This window comes from Rattus norvegicus, chromosome 2 (genome assembly GCF_036323735.1).
Source record: "Rattus norvegicus strain BN/NHsdMcwi chromosome 2, GRCr8, whole genome shotgun sequence".
Taxonomy (NCBI): Eukaryota; Metazoa; Chordata; class Mammalia; order Rodentia; family Muridae; genus Rattus; species Rattus norvegicus.
In genome coordinates this window covers 224,662,407-224,685,623 of record NC_086020.1, presented here as the reverse complement: position 1 = coordinate 224,685,623, position 23,217 = coordinate 224,662,407, and the positions used below count along the sequence as shown (strand labels likewise).

The following is a 23,217-nucleotide window of genomic DNA, read 5'->3' as shown; positions in this document are numbered from 1 at the left end:
TCATCTGCTTGTTGGGCCTCTCAGGGCAGCCCTGTTAGGCTCCTGTCTGTAAGCACACAATAGCATCTATAGCAGTGTTAGGCCTTGGTGCCACCCCTTGAGCTGGATCCCAATTTGGGCCGTCACTGGTCCTCCTTTCTTTAAGGCTATCCTTCATTTTTTGTCCCTGCAGTTCCTTTAGACAGGAAAAATTCTGGGTCAAAGTTCTTGACTGTGGGATGGTAACGCCATCCCTCCACTTGATGCCCTGTCTTTCTTTTGAGGTGGATTCTCCAAGTTTCCTCTCTCCACTGTTGGGCATTTCATCTAAGGTCCCTTCCCTTGAGTCCTGAGTGTCTCTCACCTCCCAAGTCTCTGGTACATTAGAGGGTCCTCCCAACCCTCACCTCCCGAGTATGTTTCTATTCATTCAGCTGACCCTTGGCTTCACTCCTGGTCCCTCCTCCCCCTAATACCTGATCATGTTCCCCTTTTCTTCTGCCCTTCACCATACCGTCTCCTACCCAGTTCCCTCCCTCTCCCACAGCTCTCTACTTTCTTCGATCTCCCAAGAGGTATTGAAGCACCCATACTTGGGCCCTGTGTCTTGTTAACCTAACCATCTTGAGTTCTGTGGATTGTATCCTGGGTAGGTACTTTATACTTTTTTGGCTAATATCCACTTATTAGTGAGTGCATATCTGGACTTTTTGGGTCTGAGATGCCTCATTCAGGATGATATTTTCTTGTTCCATCCATTTGCCTGCAAAACTCATGATGTCCTTATTCTTAATAGATGAATAGCATTCCATTGTGTAAATATACCACATTCTCTGTATCCATTCTTCCAATGTGGAAGAATGGCTTGTTTTCCAGCTTCTGGCTATCACAAATAAGGTGCCACTATGAACATAGTGGAGCATATGTCCTTGTGGCATGGTGGGGCATCTTTTGGTTATACTCCCAAGAGTGGTATAGCTGGGTCTTCAGGTAAATGTATTTGCAATTTTTCTGAGGAGCCTATCAGTTTGCAATCCCACCAGCAATGGAGGAGTGTTCCTCTTTCTCCACATTCTTGCCAACATATGCAGTCACCTGAGGTTCTGATCTTAACCATTCTGATTGGTGTGAGGTGGACTAGAATCTCAGGGTAATTTTGATTTGCAGTTCCCTGATGACTTTGTGCTTCTCAGCCATTCTAAACTCCTCTGTTGTGATTTCACTGCTTAGTTCTATAGCCCATATTTTTTGATTGGGTTTTTTGAGTTTTTTGCAGGTTAGCTTCTTGAGTTCTTTATATATTTAGGATATTATATATAGGCCTCTATCAGATGTGGGGTTAGTGAAGATTTTTTTCCAAATCTGTAGGTTGCTGATTTGTCTTATTGACTGTGTCCCTTGCCTTACAGAAGTTTTCCAGTTTCATGAGGTCTCATTTATCAATTCTTGATTCTTGAGCCTGGGTCATTGGAGTTCTGTTTAGGAAACACCCCCCCATGCCCATGATTTCAAGACTCTTCCCCACTTTCTCTTCTATTAGATTGAGTGTATCTGATTTTATGTTGAGGTCCTTGATCCACTTGTTCTTGAGCTTTGTGCAAGGTGACAATTAGGAATCTCTTTTCATTTTTTACTTACCAGTCACCATTTATTGAAAATGTCTTTTTCCACTGGATGGTTTTGGCTTCTTTGTCAATTATCAAGTGTCCATAAGGGTGTGGTTTTATTTCTGGGTCTTCAATTCTATTGTACTTATCAATCTGTCAATACTCAACAAAACTGGAAAATATAGCTGAACCATATGATTTTCTAACAAAGTTAAATCAAGAGCTGGTAAACTATGCAGGGTCATAATCCCCTCAGGAAATAGAACTCATTAAAAATCTCCCAGCCAGGGCCAAATCGCTTAAATGCCGAATTCTACCAGACCTTCAAAGAGCTAATACCAATATTCCTCAAAGTATTCTATAAAATAGAAGCAGAAGGAACACTACCTAATTCATTCTATGACGCCGCAATTATTCTTATACCTAAACCACACAGAGACCCAACCGAACTTCAGACCAAAATTCCCTTATGGATAAATACTCAAATTCTTGCAAACTGAATCCAAGAATACATCAACGATCATTCACTGTGATCAAGTAGGCTTCATTCCAGGGATGGGAGATCGATCCATTAATGTAATCCACTATATAAATAAACTCAAAGAAAAATCACATGATCATCTCATTAGATGCTGAAAAGGACTTTGACAAAATACAACACACTTTAATGTTAAAAGTATTGGAGAGATCAGGAATTCAACACCCATACATAAACATAATAAAAGCAAACCAACAGCCAATAACAAATTAAATGTGAGATACTTGAAGCAATTCCACTGAAATCAGGGACAAGACAAGGCTGCCCACTGTCTCCCTATCTGTTCAATATAATATTTGAAGCTCTAGCTGGAGCAAGACAACAAAAGGAGATCAAGGGGATACAAATTGGAAAGGAAGAAGTCAACATTCACTCTTCACAGATTATATGATAATATACCTAAGCAACTCCCAAAATTCTACCAGAAAACTTCCACAGCTGATAAACAACGTCAGCAAAGTGGCTGGATATAAAATTAACTCAAACAAATCAGTAGCCTTCCTCTGTACAAATGATAAATGAGCTGAGAAAGAAACTAGGGAAACAACATTCTTTACAATAGTGACAAATAATAAAAAGTATCTTGTTGTAACTTTAACCAAACAAGTGAAAGATCCATAAGGCATGACACCAAGTCACTCAAGAAAGAAATCCAAGAAGACATCAGAAAATGGAGAGATCTCCTGTGCTCATGGATTATTACGATTAACATAGTGAAATCGACTATTCTACCAAAAAGCAATCGCCATCAAAATTCCAACACAGTTCTTCAAAAACATGGAAAGAGAAATTCTCAATTTGATATGGGAAAACAAAAACAGGATAGTAAAAACAAAAAAAAAAGATTTAATTTATTTTGTGTATGAGTACATTGTTGCTGTCTTCAGACACACCAGAAGAGGGCATCAGATCCCATTACAGGTGGTTGCAAGCCACCATGTGGTTGCTGGGAACTGAACTCAGGACCTCTGGAAGAACAGTCAGTGCTCTTATCCGGCTGAGCCATCTCTCCAGCCCTGAAAACAATTCCTAACAATAAATCCCCATCCCTGACCTCAGACTATACTGGGAACCATTTATAAAGTCTCAAAAACTTTTGTTTTTCTTTGTCTTGCAATGCAAAAGGAAAAACTTTGCACTTATATGAACCCCCCTTCAAACCCTGCTGATGCATGTGTCCATTTCCCCTCTAACCAGAGCTTAATATTCATTAGAATTTTTCTTTTAAGGATATGTCTATATATATCCATATATATCTATATTCATATATCCATGTATAGATATAGATGGATTTTATCTGCATATACTCACATGAGAGGAGGCTGTTGAGTCCTGTGGGAATACTGTGTGAGCCACCATGGGGAGACAGGATTGATATGTGGAAGAGCAGCGGCTATGCTTGAGCTGCTTAAGGGTTGTTTTTGAAAACTGGTCTAGCCCCTGCTATCTTGGAACTCACTGAGTAGCTCAGGTTGGCCTGCCTCTGCCTCCCAAGTGCTGGGAGTGCTTCACCATACCCAGCCTGAATCTATATAACTTTTCTGTCAGAGGAGGCGTGCAGGCAGGAAAATCTATTAACATGAAAAGTATTTACTTCCTTAACAAAGCAGTGTCAGGAACCATGTTTAAAGTTTGTGGGTGGATATTAATTAGATTTCTGGGTATCAAGGAAGTTACTATTTTTAGTCTCGAATTGGAAAATCGACACAATTTGTTACAAGGTTTTTAGTACAAAGTTAGAAGGTTCTGATGAAGTTAGCCCTTAGTGCTCTTTTTGGAGCACTTAGAAAGTAACTCCCATTCCGATTAACATTCTTTGTGTTTTGGGTTCCTTTAATTTTTTTGATTAAAAATGGTATTTTTTAAATGCCTTGTTAAAATTTGTTTTATGATGGGTGTGGGGCTGGAAGATAGGAGCAGTTTCTGGTCCTCACGGGTGTAGTTGAAGGGGCATTAATGGAACACCGTATATTCCTGTTTAAAGCCCCATGTCACACACTGACACACGTGGTAGGCTGGTCTTCTGCCCTGTGGGGGGCTATTAAGTGGAGCACTAGGTTCTCCCTTTACTCCTACAACTAACACTTTTACCCGACTAGCTGAGAAACGTAAGAAGCGTAAGAAGCGCAGTCAAAATAACTCCAACCGAATGGTACAGAGAAAGTCTGGACCCAGCAAGGCGAAACAGAGGCGGAAAAGGAAGAGACGGTCAAATGGCAAGCATGATTCTTGTTAGATTTCTTTCTTTCCTGCTTTAAAAACAAAACCTCATCGTAGTTTATCACATATAATACAGTCTAATTCCTTTACTGTCTGGTTCTATATCTTGATTTAAAATTTCTTATGTTGTATCTGAAATGCAGTGATAATTTTCCAATAGTTATTGTCTGTATTACTTGGCTTGGCACGTTCTCCAATAGACCAAGTGTACTCTGATTTAAAGCAAAAAAAAAAAAAATCATTAAGTTACTCAGGGGCCATTAATGTACAGTTGGAGGGTGATCTTTGTGGATGTAGCCTTAATATTTAGTATAATCGAGGTCTAAAATAATCTTCTATTATCTCAACAGAAAAAGATGAAGGTCCTTATTATACCCATCTAGGAGCTGGTCCTAATGTGGCAGCTATTAGAACAATCATGGAAGAAAGGTAATTAACTCAAAGGCACAGGGCAGATGAATGGTTATCCTTTGTATCCGACAGTTTTTCCCAGTTCCCCCCACATAGAGCAGTAAACAAGTGTAAATCAAGTGATTATCTGTAGGCTCCTCTGGTCCAGGGCTGCCAACCCAACACACTCATACTCACAGTATTTGACAGAACAAATAGTCACTTAGCTGACACAGGCTGCCCACTCGGAGATGATGCTAAAAAAATGCTAGAAAATCCAGGCACAAACAAACCAACCAGCCAACCTGCATGAGAGTGCTGGCACAGGTTACAAAGGGAGGCCTCCGTTGGCTTTCTCCTACTTACTTGATGGTGTTTCAAAGAAATGAAAAGTAGTATGAGTAAGGACCACTGAGTTGAAGCTTTAGCTTCGGAAAAGAGGTGTTTCTTTTACAAAAGAAAGCAAGCGTAAAAGGCTGAGAAAGGTTGACTAAGAGACTTCATTTACTTTTGAAAACTGTCATTCTGGGGTATCTACATTTAATTTAATCTGTATGTTGAAAACTGGGAGAAGGCTTTTCTTTCCTATAAATAGAGCTCTGAGCGAAGGTGTCTGTGCGGTTAAGTAGCAGAGTTTTTAAAATGTATTTGCATATGTATGGCCAGTACACAATATTCTTGCTTTATTTTCAAATCATTTGCCTCCAAGTTTTTATGTAGAAATTCACCATGTAGCCCACCCCCCAGCCACAGTATCCTGCCAGAGCTACCTAATTTTCTTTTGTTAACAGTGCATAGCACTTTGGCACACCAGGATGTGATCTGTTTCTAGAGTTCTAACTTTTTCAAGAGAGCTGGTTACCAACTTGGCCAGATGTCTTTAGAAACAAAAGCTTTCTAAAAACTTAGTTATTCGAGCTGTAAGCTAAATTTAGTAAAGGATGTCACCCAGCATATAATTAATTACAGAATAATCCATTATAATTTCTGATACATCTGGATGCTGAAGAAAAGACATTGTGCATTATGACCAATTTAAAAAAAATAAATTAAACCCTTCATTTCTTCAGATGTGGTTGCAGAAAAAAAAAAAAAGCCCTACACTTAAATGTCCAAATAGTTTGATTGCTTCTTGAAGTCATCTAATAATAGTGTATGTTTCTTTAAGGTTTGGAGAGAAGGGTAAAGCTATTAGAATTGAAAGAGTCATATATACTGGTAAAGAAGGCAAGAGCTCTCAGGGATGTCCTATTGCTAAATGGGTAAGTGTCCTTGTCAGTGATCTTGCTCTTTCTGTCTCGGTCATTTCTATTCATTTATCTAACCTCAAATTTTGGCTTGCCCAGCTCTTGCCAGTTGGAGGGAGCACATTCTATGTATCCTTGTGTTCTAGCGGCAGAGTGGTTCTGAGATCATGAACACACCATTGAAATAATTTAGAGGTCAAAAGCAGTGGTCTCAGCTGTGGATTTCTACCCCTTAGGTTGACTTTTTCACAGGGGTCAACTGAGACAATTGGAAAACATAGATATTTACATTATGATTCATAATAGTGGCAGAATGACGGTTATGAAGTAGCAATGAAAATAGTTTTATGATTGGGCATCACCACAACATGAACTGTATTAACGGGGCACAGCTTCAGGAAGGCTGAAAACCACTGGTCTAAGAATAGTCCTTAGACTGTGAAGAAACAGTTTTCAATTGATATTTATATTGCTGCTTAATATTTATAGTGCCATGTAAAGAAAGCCTTCAACTAAGACCCTGCATGTCTTTTCTGTAGTTCTCACTACAGGAGGTAACATAACTGTCCCACTGTACCAGGCATGGTCTTCTAGCACTGAATTCCTGGACAGTTCCTTTTGACAGTTGCTTGGGTTCCCACAGTACTGCTGGGCAATAAAAGATCAATTAATTGCAGGTGGTGATAATTTTGAACCAGACATGAAAAGTCTGCATATGCAAGTATTGGCTCCCATTGACCCTTGTTCTGTTTTGGGTGGGGTGGGGCTGTTGGGGTGGACTGTCGATTCACACAGGTGTATCGGAGGTCAAGTACTGAGGAGAAACTGCTGTGTCTGGTCCGCGTCCGAGCCAAGCATACATGTGACACTGCAGTGATCGTGATTGTCATCCTGCTGTGGGACGGAATCCCGAAGCCGCTCGCGTCCGAGCTCTACTCAGAACTCACAGAGATTCTGAGTAACCGTGGCATATGCACCAACCGCCGCTGTGCTCAGAATGAAAAGTAAGTGGTTTAGGCTCCTCCCATTCTCCAGAGGAACTTGAATATGTGTGTTGATAAGGTGGGGGGGGTCACATGTTTATTTCATAGTCAGGACAGTGAATGCTTGTGGTCCACTTACACCATTAGGGGTCATTGTTCAGGAGCCATTTCTGGTAAAATCTAGTTGTCTGCGCCCAATGGCTTTGGTTTTATCATCTCTGTTCAATTCTTGTGCCGTGCTGGACTCTTCTTATTAAGTAAGATACCATTTCAATATCCAGGTCATTGACTTTTAATTATTTCAAGATTTGTAAAAAGTTCTGTAGAAATTGAAATTATTCCATTTACCCTAATTCATTCTTTCTGTAGGTCAAAATTGCTTCCCTTTTCATTGCCACTTCCTCACCTTATAGCCATGTAGTTAGTGCATTTCTTTCTGTCACTGTCTGCTGCGTTAGCTTTAGCTTTGTCTGCTTTGCAGGAAGCAAAATCCATCACTCAGGTTGGTTTTATTACAATGCTCTAAGTCCCTGTACAGTGCTAATACACGAAGGCTATCTATCCTGCTACATTTTCCACAGCATACAGTTTGTACTTTTAAAAATCTACCTAATTTTTTTAATCACTATCCACAGAATCATTTGCTGGGATCACAAAGAGACATGGCCGTGTTTACCAATCTCATTGCTAATTGGTTTTGCTCATTACATATAGTTTCTCAGTCTTGGTTGTATTATACAGTATCCACAGCTGCCCATATGAAACCAGTTTGCTTTAGACATGTCTGATCAAAAAAAAAAAAAATCCCCATGATCTATTCTCACCTGGCTTCAGTTCACTTTTCCAAGTGATTATTCAAGTGGTTCATTCACTTCCTAATCCATGACTTGTAAACCCCTGATGACCTGCTTTAGACATACTGTTCAGATTATCAAGTTGCTTTGTTCATTCTGGTAAAGGTGTACATTCAAAGGTGAAGGCACAGTGGGCACACCGTCTGCTGAGGAGTTCACTGTTCTTACAGTAGAGTCTCAGGGCAGGCTTCAGATTCTACATTGCTAATGAACATAGGAAAAGAACTTAAGGGAAGCATGGCTATGCCTCTTCCTGCCGCCTAAAAGCCAGGGACTACGACTAACAGATGTCCACCAACCAATAGATGGAGAAAGAGAGACAAGATGCATCCACAAAATAAAGTTTGAACCAAAGTAAAAGTGCAATTTTCAGGAAAATGAACGGAACCAAAGATGACCGTGTTAAACTAAGCCACAATCTAAACTGTGGTAATGTGACAGTTCTGTTTAGATTATTATTTTTTTAAGATTTATTTATTTGTTATATATAAGCCGCACTGTCCGTAGCTGTCTTCAGACACACCAGAAGAGGGCATCAGATCCCATGGCTGTGAGCCACCATGTGGTTGCTGGGATTTGAACTCAGGACCTCTGGAAGAGCAATCTGTGCTCTTAACCACTGAGCCATCTCTCCAGTCCTGTTTAGATTATTTTTGAGGAGCTTCCACACCAACTTTTACAGCAGTGGCTTAAGTTCAAATTCTGACCCAATATATATATATATATATATGTGTGTGTGTGTGTGTGTATATATATATATATATATATATATATATATATATATATATATATATATATTCCTCTTTTACCACGTCATCAATAGCATTGGTTTCCTTTATTTCCTTAAATCATTTTGGCTCGAGTGATATGTAACCTTGAAGCAGCACTAATGTGCTTTCCCTGATGCTTAACACAGTCAAATAATTGTTGGTCATTTATTTCCCATCCTTTCAGTTCACCAGCCTATTTATTGACTGGATAATTTGGTTTTTGCATTGAGTTTCTGCAGTTCTTTAAATATCTTACATTTGATCCCTATAAATGTATTTGCTAAAGACTTTTCCTCCACATAAGATTTACAGTGTCATATAATCTCACTATCACTACTACTACTTCATGATGGTCAACTGACAGGATCTAGGAGCAGCTTGGAGACCTTTCTGAGCATAACTGAGGGATTTTCTATATAGGTAGGGTTAGTTGATAAGTTGACCCACTGTAATGTGGGTAGCACTTCTGTTGGCCGGAGACCAGAAATGCAGGAGGATTTGTCCTTCTCTGCCTCCCTACTTATATCTATCCATCTTGAAAGGAATTTTGTGTGAGGTGATCCGGATCTACTACTGCATGTGGATTATTCCGGCCTTATTATTTCCCAAATTTGTAGTCTGATATCTTTATCAAAAGTCAGCTGGCTATAACTCGGGTTCATTGGTAGATCTCTATTCTAATCCATTTGTGTAAGTGTCTGGTTTGTTACTGTGGCTCTGTAGTATAGTTGGAAATTAGTTATTATGATACCTACAGCCTTGCTCTCTTCTGTTTAGGATTATTGGCTACTTGGGATTCTTTTGATTCCATATGAATTTAGAAATCATTTTTCCTAGGGGCATAAACAACGTGATTGGGAATTTGATTGCTTTGAATCTATAGATTCATTCCATCAATGCAGTCATTATAATACTGATTATGTCAATGCACAAGTATTTAATTTCTTGCTCAACTGTCTTGGAACTTTTCATTATGGAGATCTTTTACCTCTTTGGTTAATTTTATTCATTTGTGTTTTACTTTATTTGAAAATACTGGTAACAGTTTAGGAATGTTCTTTCTTGCCAAGTTGAGGAAATTTCTTCATTGTCATGGAGTTTTTATTTTATTTTTTTGTCATTATCTCTATGGGTGTGTTCATGCTAGTGCCCACAGAGGCTACAAGTGTTGGACACCCCTGGACTGGACCTATATGTAGGTAATTGTGAGCTGCCCAATGTGTCTGCTGGAGAATAAACTTGAACATGCTCTTTGCAAAATCTACTGGTTTCTTTTGCACACTGATTTTTGTATTCTGTCGTTTGCTGAAAAGACTTTGAGCATTGAATAATCTTGCCTCATTCTTGATGTGCGAGGAACTGGTCACCGTTTAGTATATGACTGGCTTCATCATGGATCCTTATTATTTTGACAGGTTCTTTCCATTCCTAGTTTCTTTAGCACTTCTCGTGAAGGAATGTTCATGTTTGTTTGAGAAAATTATGTGATTTCTGTTATTACATTGGTTTGTATGTTCAGCCAAGAAGCCATGATGTATGACCTCAACGTGTTCTTAAATGTGATCTGTAAAAATTTATTCTCCTATGTTCATCAGGGAAACTAGTCAATAGTTTGGTTGTCTTATTGACTAGATATCAGAGTAATTTGTAGAATGTTTGGTAGTTTTTTTTTCCCCTTACCAGAATGTGTATATACCATTACATTTATAAATAATGCACCAAGTATATTTTAATTGGTCATTACAATAATAAAAATAAAACAGAACACAATAAAGATGAATGAGAATTAGACTGGCCAAACAATGCATGAAAACAAATATCTTTGACACACATAATTACATGGGTTCTAGGTATACTCAGTCAACATTTAAAAGGTAGAAATTATTCCTGCCTCTTTAAGACATGTAAATGGCTCAGTACCACACAATAAACAGGGGGATATTGTCAGAGACTATTTCTAATGCCTTTGTTCTCTCAGTAGAAACTGTTGTTGTCAGGGTGAGAATCCAGAAACCTGTGGTGCCTCCTTTTCTTATGGTTGTTCTTGGAGCATGTACTATAATGGATGTAAGTTTGCCAGAAGCAAGAACCCAAGGAAATTTAGGCTACATGGAGATGAGCCAAAAGAGGTTGGTTTGTTTCCTAATCTATAACCTATTTTTCATACAGAATTAATGAAGCACGATGACCTGTCCTACGCTCAATAACGGAAGGAATATTATCTCAGATGAACCTACATTTTCTGGCTAAATCCTAAATATAAATTATTTTATAAGTTTATCATAAATATGTATAGCAGCACAAATTATTCCTGCATGTGGACGGTCAGCTAGGATTTCTGCACTTGACCAAAATTGACTGGGGGAGAAAAGGACTTATTTTGCCTTGAAGTTTGTAGTTCATACAGGGAGTTCAGAGCAGGAACCTGGAGACACAGACACATGCAAGTAAACTGTGCAAAGGCCAGGAATGGGTGCTGTTTTCTGTCTTGTTTCCTATTGCTTGATTGAGCCATTTATCGTAGTACCCTGGACTACCAGCCCAGGAGTGGCACTACCCACAGTGAGCTGGGCCTTCCCATATCTATTAATCATCAATCAAGATTATGAACTACCGGCTTGCGTACAGGGTGGTATTTTTAAAATGGAAATGGCCTTTTCCAGAATGACCTGGCACAACTAGCCAGCACATACGCCTTTATAGACTACCCATGCCAAAAGTAAATTACATTGATTTGGCTAGCCTGGACTAAAGAGTGGGGCCTAGTGTCTGTGATATGGGCAATGGATGGACCCTTGATGTCTTTACACTCTGATTTCTCAATGTAATTTCACACTGATATGCACAGTAATGAGGCTCCATTTAACGAAAAGAGTATTTGGACAAAAATTTGCCTATTCTTAGATCAATTAAGAAGAGTTTGCATATTAAAACTTGTCCTCCTTGAAAGGTCTACGATGCTGGAAATTACTATGGCAATGAATCATGTTGCAAACAAGGGCAAAAATATTGTGGATTTAGGGGCTAGAGAGATGTAGGAGTTAAGAGCACTGACTGTTCTTCCAGAGGGCCTGAGATCACTTCCCAGCACCCACACAGCAGCTCACAACTGTCTTGTGACTCCAATTCCAGGGGATCTGACACTCAGACACATGCAAGTAAACTCCCAATATATAGAGATAGATAAATTATAAAAATATTGGATTTATATGCAATATATAAATACTGGTTTTTAAGGAAGGATTACTTCATTGGAGAAAGGGATATCAGGAAACGAAAAAATTAAGATTTGTGATATCATTCACTTTAAAGTCTGAATTGTGGAATTCATGCTTCTACTATTTCTAATATCTCAAGATTTAAGTTACTGTAGTGAATGTATTCAGGCAATTAAAAAGCAGGTTGAGATTTTAGTATACATATACAGTTCAAACAAATGAGCATTGATTTCTCACTTAAAAACCATCAAACTTTATCTCAAAATACAGATTCTTTGGAAGACAATACTTTTTAGACTTTAGGATTTAATTAAGAGAGTGTAAACTTTGACTGAATGACCAAAAAACTTTTATTTGACACTTCTGTGTTAACATTTCCTCTCCATTCACTGTAACTATTGAATCTTAGGTGTTAGAACCCCCATGTGGTTATTAAATTTGATGTATTCCTCCTCTAAAAGGGAAATGTTATCTTTATCTGCGGTTATAAATTAAATGAGGATGCAAATAAGCCAGATTTTACCTGCCCCGCTATTCGCATCTCTTGATGTGTGTGCCATGCATTTGTGTGTACACCTGTACATACTTATGGTAGCCAGCCTCTTTATCCCTTTTTGAGAAAGAGTCTCACTGTACTAGAGGCTGTTTTGACTAGAATGGGTATCACGTGAGCCCCAGCTTTCCTTATGCCTCTACCACCCCAGAACTGTTATTATGAGTGCCCCCATGTTTTGTGTGAGAACTCTGAGCTCCACCTCAGCTCGCCATGTGTGCCCATGCAGGTGCCCTGGAGCCCAGAAGGCCTGTAAACACCTGGAACTGAGTTACTGTAGTTGTAAGCTACCCACCCAACATGAAGAAAAAAGTCTGGGTTCTCTAGAAGAGCAGCCAGCATCGACTACTGAGCTTTCTGTCTCCCCAGCCTCCTGAGATTATTTAACAGTAGCAATTTTAAAATAAGAGCATTTCAGTGGGAATTTATAAACCAAGTATCAGGACATGCTACTTTAGAAGCCCATCGGAAACTTTTCTTTGTGAGCAAGGGGGTAATAGAAACATAGCAATGTTTCCCTTTTTAAACAAGCTGTTCAGTACGTAGCTAGTCACGAGAATTTCATCCACATTTAAAGTATCCAGCAATTCCTATAAAGATCATCTGAACGTTTGAAGTGCTTAGAAGTAGCCAAATTTAGTAGTTCATCTTTCTTGATGAACATTTGAATAGTGGAAGGGAATTGTCTGTTCCCAGGAGTCAGCTGACTTATTCACCACTCCACCCCACAGCACAGGCTCGTGTTTACAAATTGTCCGTTGTCTGCATGCAAAGTAGAGACTGAGTCCATCCTACCCAAACCCAAAGAGAGAACGCCGGCTAGGATAGCACATACAAATTCATATTAGAAGTGGTCTTTTTAGAAAGATTTCCTATGTAAGAAAAACACTATGCTTGGGAATAATTCATCTGATTGTGTTCTGTCTAAATGTACACCGAGGTTTACATACATGTTTAATTTAGGGTTTAATCTGTTTCATTTTTGTACAGGAAGAGAAACTTGGCTCTCACTTGCAAAACCTGGCTACTGTTATTGCTCCCATATACAAGAAACTTGCACCTGATGCCTACAGGAATCAGGTAAGTTGTTGTTCATGAGTCAAACTTCATTACTGGTGGCCTAGCAAGTCCAAAACAGTTTGTTTTCTCAAGAAAGGGTTTCTCTGAGTAGTCTTGGCTGTCCTGGATTGACTGGCCTCTATCTACCTCCTCCTAAATTCTGGGTTTAAAGGTGTGCACCGGGTTGGGGATTTAGCTCAGTGGTAGAGCGCTTGCCTAGCAAGTGCAAGGCCCTGGGTTCGATCCTCAGCCTCGGGTGTGTGTGAGTGTGTGTGTGTGTGTGTGGGTGGGTACCACCAGTTCCCAGCCTCAAAACTATTTTTGAAGGAGTGACTTCTTCATAACCTTTTAAAGTTTTTCATTCTCTTTGTCATGTACATGAGGGCCTCCCTGCATTTACGGAAATGTACTACATGGTAAGGGCCTTGGGCCCCTTGCATCTGAGCCAGATGTTCTTAGCCATTAAAACTACTTGACTAAAATGAAAGTTTAAAAAAAAAGCAACTATCACATGCATAATAAAAGCTAGGATAGGAATATGTACACAGAAAAAAGGGTGTTCCAGACCGAACGATGTCTGATGTCCCCTATACAGACTCATCAATGGTCCTTTAAGTGTTCGTGAGAGGTGAAGAAGGAAGAAGTTATTAGATTCTTATTTAGAAGGTAGATCCTGCATAGTAACTACGGTCAGAAGAACTGTCTACACGGGTTTTCTTCCAACCCGTGTATTTCATTTTACTTGGGTTATTTCCTTGAAGCTGCAGAAGACTAAATGTGCGATCATCCTCATTTGTCTGTGGTGGAGGGAGAAAGCACCAGAAACTGGCAGAAACCTCATGGGGATATAGACCTGATTTGTTACAACAAATAGATAGACCTGACTGTTACAGCAGTGGTTACATGGGTGTGCACATAGATCAAATGAGATTGCCTTCCATAAACACTACTTAATATGTTCATGGGCAGGGTATATTTAGGAACATACGCTACAATAACAATTATGCAAGCATATATGTACATATTTCACTAATGAGTAGTTAAGGTGGGGTCATGTGTTCCAAAGAGGCGGGGAGGGTTAGATGAGAGGGTTTAGAGGGAGGAAGGAGAAGGAGAAATGTGGGACCTGGCAGTGTAAGTCAGTGGTAGACTGCCTACCTAGCTTCATTGTGAACTCTCGCATCACACTACCTCACAGTTTTCCTCAGTAATAGTGTGCTCTGACTTCGGTCGTTCCATTATGTTCTAGATATAAAGTGCAAAAACTACTTCATTCATTCATTCTAAAGTACCTTTCCATTGACACACATCCATCTCTCAGGTCGAGTTTGAACACCGAGCTATAGAATGCCGTTTGGGTCTGAAGGAAGGCCGGCCATTCTCAGGGGTCACTGCATGTCTGGACTTCTCTGCTCATGCCCACAGAGACCAGCAGAACATGGCCAATGGCAGTACAGTGGTAAGTGGCACCCTGTGACCCTGGTAAGTGGCACCCTGCGATCCCAGCAGCCTCTACCAGCGAAGCACAAGCTGCCTGCTGCTTGGCACAGATCACATGTGTTTCAGCAGGGGTCACCAGACCATGTGTTCTCATGGATCAATTACAAGCTTCCTGGTTACTACAGGCACTCTCTTAACCGAGTAGCACATTAGCAGCAATGTTGACAACCACACAAGAATTTGGGTGTCCTTAGCACTCCTCTAAATAAATCACGTCTATACATTTCAAAGCACTTGTCAAGAAAATAAAAGTTGGGTCTGGAGAGGACCTGAGTTCCACTCCCAGTACCTATACCAGCTCTGTGGAACTTGTATACTCCTGATTTCTGCAGTCGTGACAATTAAGAGTCTTTTTAAAAGGAAAATCAAAATTCAGCTGGGCAAGTGGCTCAGCCAGGGAATACAATCTTCCAGCTGAAGAAGAGAATTGGGTCCCCTATATCTATGCAAAACCCAGTGCTGTAGAAGGCATCTTTAATCACCCAGCATTGGGAAAGTGGACGCAGTGAGACTTGCTGTCCAATCATCCAGTAAGATCAGTGTGCTTCAGGCTCCCCGAGATACCCTGTTCCCAAAAGTCAGGTAGAAAGTTGTTGATGCTTTCCGTCATTTGTTTGTGACTTATACAGGAAGTCCACAGGAGCTCGTGCCTGCATAGCACAGTAGGACAATGGATTAATTCAGCCTTGGTTTGTTTTTTTTTTTTTTAAAGATTTATTCATTTATTATATATAAGTACACTGTAGCTGTCTTCAGCCACACCAGAAGAGGGCATCGGATCTCTTTACAGTTGATTGTGAGCCACCATGTGGTTGCTGGGAATTGATCAGGACCTCTGGAAGAGCAGTCAGTGCTCTTAACCACTGAGCCATCCCTCCAGCCCTGGCCTTGGTTTTAAACACAGGCTCTGAGGTATATTCCCTACCAGCCAAGTTCGAAATTAGATCCAGGAAAATAAGCGACTCTTGAACAGTCAGCTGTGTCTGTTTGAGGTAGAATCACTGTGGCCACGTCATCTGTTCTTTGTTCTATAAAGTGATGGCAGTGGGCAGTGCCACCTTAGAAGGATGACAGTGGCTACAGTAGGGCAGGCTGGGAAGGCACTTGATGAGACTGAGCAGTCACGAATATGCAGAAGAAACATGTTCAGAGACACGAGCTTGGGGAACTTTACAGTTGTACATTAGCCTTTTAGGAAGTGCTCATTCCTTTCTGGGATATCTCCCACTCTTTTATGTCTGTTTGTCTGTCTGTCCTTTAGGTCTTACTTTCTCCATTTACCAATCCTCGATTAATATAATTATAGTTAGCATAAGTAAGCTCCCTTAACCAAAAGAGGATGCATGGAGAGATGCATGAGTTACAGCCAACTGGCATCCTGTAAAGTTTTTAAACATGGGAATAGAGTTAGGAGTCAGGCCTGAGGGACGGAGAGTCATGTGTCCTCTTAGCATCCTTCCCCATCCCACACAAGGCATGGGTAGAAGAGGGCTGTAGCTTCTTTTGAAAGAAAGGCATCTGCTGTGTGTTGTGGAAAGAAGGAAAGTGTTTCATTTCATTTGGAAGAATTATGGCTGCTTCCCTGAGCTCTAGAAGTCCATGACAGCAGCCAGTTCTATCATCGAAATTATAATTATTTATGTCCTCCATTTGTACATTGTCTTCAGTTATAATGTGCAGGGTCCCCCATCTCACACACATGTGGATACTGGTGGGGAGAAGCTCTAGCATGCACACATTCTTTCTGGGCCTACAACTGAGCCTGGAACATCTCACATCCGCTTCAGGTGGTCACCCTCACTAGAGAAGACAATCGAGAAGTCGGAGGGCAGCCAGAGGATGAGCAGCTCCATGTACTGCCTCTGTACACCATTGCTACTGAGGATGAGTTTGGGAGCACAGAAGGTCAGGAGGAGAAGATTCTGCAGGGGTCCATTCAGGTTCTGCACTCTTTTCGGAGGAGAAGAGTCAGGAGGTTAGTGGATCCACCCAAGAATTGCCGACAGAAGAAATTGGAGGCCAAGAAAGCTAGAAAGCTTTCTTCTCTGGAGAATTGCTCGAATAAGAATGAAAAGGAAAAGTCTTCCTCACGTACAAGGCCGATGGAAAATGCAAGCCCTATGATACAGATGACAGGTAAACTGTGTGATGCTTGAGGGCTTAGGCTCTTGCTGGGTGACACCTTGGGATTAGCAGTCATGATCTGACTTATCTACCACAATCCTCTCTCAAATGGCCATGCCCAGGGTATACTGGAGTTGTCAAGAGTTGGTGAACTGTTCATTTCAGACTAGAGATATTGGGGTTATTCTGTATGTAGCAAATAACAGGCTTTTAAACAGGTAATTTATATGCCAAAAGTAATGTGAATCATGCAGTAACATTTCACCAAGTTTAAGGAGGAAGCACTTGGGCTCAGATACAGTAGGCCAGTAAGCGGGGGGATCATGAGAGACTCTAAGAGTAAATCCTGTCAGAATGCAAAACACAGTGAATAAAGAAAACTTAAGTCACTAAACCTGGGTAATTAAAAACAGTGCTGCCCTGAAATAAGTTTAAATTGTAGGAGGAAGGGTGAATGGAGTATTTTTCCCTAGACAGATCGGATCTGGTTTAGGTAACTTTGCACACTCATCAGAAGGTCTTCTGTCTGCCTCAGTCCTAATGGAGCATTGGGCACCATAGCCCTTGCTCTATGTCTATAATTAGAGCTACTATAAAGAGAAACCCAGTGTTTAGAAAGTACACTGGCTTGATCTGTAAATTTATTTAGCCTACGGATTTGCTATGAGGGTGACAATCCCCTTCTTGCCGGTTTCTGTGATAAAGCTTGGACCACTGCAGGTCCATTTAACAAGCTCATAGCTTACAAGGGGAACATTTCTACAAGGCGCTCTCCACATACAATCATGTAAATTTCCTTGCTGGGAAATGTCCTCCTGAAGTAGGATTGACCTTTTTGGATATAAATGCCGTTCTTGACACGCCCTGCCACATGCATGCCACATGATTGAAGTAAAATAAAGCATACCCTTCTTTCAGAAGCAGTAGGGGATGGAGGGGGCGCCATTAGAGTACAGTCCCTGCGTTATCAAACTAGCTTGGCATTGAAGATGAGGTCATGACTTAAGCAGAGGGAGATAGGTAGAGTGGCCAGAGGCATGTGGAATGACTCAGGTTGGGGCAACACACATTACCGACTAGCGCCATTAAAAGTTCGGCATGTTTCGTCTAACACACACACACACACACACACACACACACACACACACACACACACACACACACACACCACAATGGTGGTTGACAGTGCTCAGAGCCCTGGTTTTTCTCGCCCTTGCTTGGAGGAGCTTGTCTGTGCTATTGGATACAGTGGCGTGTCTCCACTAGAGTTCTTTTTTTTTTTTTCTTTCTATTTTTCGGAGCTGGGGACCGAACCCAGGGCCTTGCGTTTGCTAGGCAAGCGCTCTACCACTGAGCTAAATCCCCAACCCCACCACTAGAGTTCTTAAACTGTATTTGTTCCTGTTCTCTCCTACCCTTTCCATAGCACAACTTCGGCTTTCGGGATCTGTCATCCAGCAGCCACAGTCACTCCAGAGGCACCTTCAGCAAGTGCAGAGGCCACCTCAGCCACAGCCACCTCAGCCACAGCACATCTTGCCCAGTAACTCTCAACCTGTTGGTTCTCATTCTTCTGGATCCACCAATGTATACATGAGACAGCCTGCTCCACTTAGTCCTTACCCCAGCTCTTCACACGCTGCAGATATGTACGGAGATGCCAACCATGTGAACTTCCACCCCACTTCATCTCATGCTGCGGGATTATATTTGAGTCCTTCTAATTCCATGAACCCCTACCCCGGGCTTTTCAATCAAAATAACCAATACGCAGCTTCTCAGTGCAATGGGAGCATGTCGGCAGACAGCGGTCCCCCTTTCTTAGGTCCTTATTCCCCCCAGTCTCAGTCCAGGGGTCTGCATAGATATCCAAACCAGGACCATCTCAGCAATCTGAACTTACCACCCATCCACACGCTTTACCCACAGAGGTCAGACAGCCCCTTTAAGTACTTAAATTATGGAAACCAAAACAACGTGCAGAGAGATAGAGATGCCTTCACTAACTGTCCCTTAAAACCAAATGTACACCACCTACCAACGTTTTCTTCTTACGCCACCCCCAAGATGGATGGCCATTTTATGGGAGCCGCCTCCAGACTACCGTACAGCCACCCAAACATGGAGTACAAATCCAGTGACCATCATCTCCCTCCCCACATGATTCACGGCTACCCCACAGCAGCTTCAGGCTCAGTGAGCAGTTCCAGTCACGCCTTCCACAACAAGGAGAATGACAACATGGTCTCCCACACAGCCAATGGGTTATCAAGAGTGCTTCCAGGGTTTAATCATGACAGAACTGCTTCTGCTCAAGGTCCGTTATACAGTCTGCCGGACTACAGTCAGGAAAAGCAGCCCGGGGTGTCAGGCCAGGATGGGGCTTCTGTGGAGGACATTGAGGTTTGGTCAGACAGTGAGCACAACTTCCAGGATCCTTCCATCGGAGGAGTGGCAATAGCCCCCACTCATGGGTCAATTCTCATTGAGTGCGCCAAGTGTGAGGTCCACGCCACAACCAAAGTAAACAAGCCCAATCGGAAAAAGCCCGCCAGGATCTCACTTGTCTTTTACCAGCACAAGAACTTGAATGAGCCAAAACATAGCTTGGCGGTCTGGGAAGCCAAAATGGCCGGAAAGGCCCGGAAAGAAGAGGAAGAGTGTGAAAAGTATGGATCAGACCACGTGTCTCAGAAAAATCACGGCAAACGGGTAAAGCGTGAGCCCACGGGGCCACAGGAAACTCCCAAGCCCAGTTACCTGCGCTTCATCCATTCTCTTGCTGAGAACACAGTGTCTATGACCACAGACTCGACCGTGACTACAAGGCCATATGCTTTCACTCAGGTCACAGGGCCTTACAACACATATGTATGACACTGGTCAGTACGCCAGACCACCAAGGACAACCTGTCAGTCATGTCTTTCATTCATGGTATGGGCAGTAGGGGCAGGTGCAGTGTGTGTTTGTGTGTATGTGTGTGGGGGGGAGGGTTGTCAGCTCACCAGCAAAATAGTTTATTTTACCATTATACTTAATCTCTACCGACTTCTCTTGCGGTCACTGGTGACTGGTGGCATTCGGGAAGAGTAAAGCACCCTGTGCCGAGGGACAGTGGGAAGAAAGCGCTCTACGCTTGTTTTCAAAACCACTGGTTCTCTTACTGGCTGAGGCCATGCCTGTGACACGCCCCTCTCACTACTCTACACGTGACCGCTTCTAATACCACGGGCATGTGATGATGGAGCACAGTACTGTAGTAGGAGAGCTGCAGGAATCATCCGGTGCTGATGTAGGAAATACTGGAATTAGGACTTTTTAACATGCAGTTTTTACTGTAACCTTAATAACTTATTTATCAAAGTAGCTACAGAAAGCTCAAGTGAATGATGGCAAAACACTGAATTTGTTTGGGTGTTAACATTAAATGGTGCTACAAAAAACGGTGTTTTTAAATAGCTGAAAAAAATGCCTTTTATCATGCAGCCGGTGTAGTCTAGGGCCCCTGAGGAACTGGGGCGCCTTTGATTCACATTTCTATCTTAATTATTACTCAGCTTAGTTTTTCAAATGTAGACATCTTAAAGGCCTCTGGATTGATTGTCATTGTCCATCGATGTCCTTGTAGGACTATAAACAATGTGTGCACATACACACCTACACATGTGTACTGAAATGTTTTAAGTGGTGTCTTAGAAGCACTTTGCTTACCTAAGCTTCGGCGACTTGAGCAATGCTAAGGTACTGAAACTTAAAAAAAAAGCAAAAAAAAAAAAAAACAAAAAAACAAAAAACAAAAACAAACAAAAGTTTACTATCATTTAGGATTAGAAGTTTTTTTTTTTTTTTAAGGAAACCTTCAAAAGCATTTGCTTTGCCCTTAGCCACGTGTCGGCTGATAAGCAGTATCACCGCTGTCAGGCCTGTCACGATTCAAACCCAAGGTGAATGGATAGGCTAGTCTACAAAACACGTTTCCTGGTGCTTATGTTCCGTGCTATATATACTACAAAACAGCGGTGGGGCGCGCACCTAAGAACGGTTGCCTGCAGGTGATCGCGGCCACACGCTACAGACAGCGAAGCTTGCCCCCACACACCTGCGTTGCCCTACAGAGCTGGGTGTTGTTCTTCGGGACAGCAGGCTGCCTTTGTGTTAGCTGTTTGCTTTGTGGTGTCCTTCCTTAGCTAAGTGTTGTACGTGCCAGGAAGACCGAGTGGACTGAGACCTGCACAATCTGAGAAGACAGGCTTAGGTCCATAGAGCTCTACTGGTTACAAAGCAAAAACCGAAAGGAAATAGGCAGCTGGTTTGCTGTGGTGATTTTAAACATTAATTTGTATTAAAAAGGTAAAAGAGTTGTATAGTAAATTAAATTGTAAAACAAAACCTTTTTTAATGTAATGCTTTAGTATTTTAGTACTGTAAAAAATTAAATATATACATATGTGTGTATATATATATACTATATATATATATAATATATGAGATTGAAGCAAAATCCACATCATGATGGTGCTACCCATATTGCTCCACATAGATCTTAATGTGAGCTAAGAATCCATTCAGAGTTGGAGTGGTGTTCCTACTTGTCGTAATACCTCAACATTAGCTTGGCAATGGGATACTGAGCTAAGAGTGGAAGCTTAGAGCATTGTATACCACCATTTTTTTTTAAAAAAATCTTTGTATTATTAAAACATACCATTTTTAAATACTTGATTTCTTAGCAAGTATAACTTGAATCTCAAACTTTTTTGTTCTAAAAATTCAGGGATATTTCAGCTCATTCTCCTTATGCCAACATGTCATCTTGTTTATGTAAAGTTGGTTAATATATTCTCTTTCAGGGATTTGACTCTTTTTTTATTATTATTATTATTTTGAATCCCTCCTACTTTGCTTGTACATGTAATGATAACTAAAAACTTATTTTATAAATTTGTCAACTTTCAATTGTAAATTTCGGAAAGTTTGAGTTCAGCAAAGTGAAAAGTCTAAAATAGGAAGCACTGAGCTGGTAAAGGGAAAACTGAGAGGATAAAAATCACCCCCCATGGCCCTCAGCCAAGTCGCCAGTAATGGCTTCTGATGTAGTGATGAGGACAGCTTTGGACTGCAGCTCTCCAGTCCCGGGAGCTGGTGGTGTGCAGTGCAATAGGACTCTTGTTACATTGTGGCCTAAATACAGTGTTGCTTATTAGCTTTTTCAAATAGCTTTGTGTCAGTGGAGACCTTTGTAACTTTTTGGTCACATTTTGTCACTGAAAACTTTGAGAATGTCTGCCTTGCACACAAAACCACAAGGTTAATGGTTTCCACACCACGATGTTTGGTCCACATCAGGTTCCTGCAGGTGTGTGTGGCAGTTTTGAGAGCCAGGCATCCCTTAGGAACATTTGCTTTACATGTCACCCAACCGTCATTTGTCAAACTGCTGGCCAACAGGAGCAGTAAGTGTGGTTTGAGAGGATGGATCATGTAGGAAGAAAGGCAATGACATCCCCCCATCTGCATTAGATCTCGTGGCAAGCAGATCTGTGATTTGCTTCTGTAGGAACAGCTCGATGGCATAGCCACACTTGAAATTGCTTCTGCTTGGTGTCAACATTACTTGAATGACTTTTTCATCCTGATTGACGCACAGTGATGTATAGTTCACTTTATAAGGTAGTGTGGTTAACTCGTTAGGAAGTTTTTTGCAGTTTGACACTAAGATAACTGAATCTCCGTGTGCATTTTTCTACGCTTTATTTTTTTAATGTAGTTTCATGAGATGTTGGCTTTGTTTATACAATCTGAGGGTGGTTATAAATACTGTAAGTATTGTAATGTTATGAATGCAGTTTATTTTAAAGCTGTTTATTATATCATTCCTGATAACGCCATGTGAGTGTTTTTAATAAAATTTATATTTATTTAATGCACTCAAGTATTCCGTTGCAGAGGTTTTTGTCCCATAAATGAGGTAAAATGGAATGGAGTGACTTCAGTTGTTTTACGAGATACTTTTTACATAGCTCTTCAACATGCTAAACTAAGTCTACATCAATGCCCCAAAGCTGTTTCTCTAATCAGACCTATTCTTCACCCTGTGTCCTGCTCACTTTCAGCCTATTTCCTTTGTACGTAACCAGGAAGGGAGAGGTCACAGCTGCTGATCCCGGGCTGTCA

At 41.1% G+C, this 23,217-nt stretch overlaps 1 protein-coding gene across 7 annotated transcripts in view; it reads left to right on the top strand.

The window, feature by feature from the left end:
• Tet2 (tet methylcytosine dioxygenase 2) overlaps window positions 1–22,970 on the top strand; it is an 84,166-nt gene extending 61,196 nt beyond the window's left edge. Inside the window, exons 4-12 of one of the 7 annotated variants that reach the window (XM_008761534.4) lie at window positions 4,224–4,340; window positions 4,695–4,773; window positions 5,903–5,996; window positions 6,777–6,985; window positions 10,570–10,717; window positions 13,350–13,439; window positions 14,740–14,877; window positions 16,706–17,054; window positions 18,469–22,970. In XM_008761534.4, coding sequence (XP_008759756.1) covers window positions 4,224–4,340; window positions 4,695–4,773; window positions 5,903–5,996; window positions 6,777–6,985; window positions 10,570–10,717; window positions 13,350–13,439; window positions 14,740–14,877; window positions 16,706–17,054; window positions 18,469–19,919 — 2,675 coding nt within the window. In that variant the 3' untranslated portion in view covers window positions 19,920–22,970. Of the gene's footprint in view, window positions 1–4,223; window positions 4,341–4,694; window positions 4,774–5,902; window positions 5,997–6,776; window positions 10,719–13,349; window positions 13,440–14,739; window positions 14,878–16,705; window positions 17,055–18,468 lie in introns of those variants that run through there. The other 6 variants (XM_006233347.5, XM_063281965.1, NM_001427557.1 and 3 more) reach the window with 6 other exon arrangements.
• The last annotated feature ends 247 nt before the right edge of the window (window positions 22,971–23,217 follow it).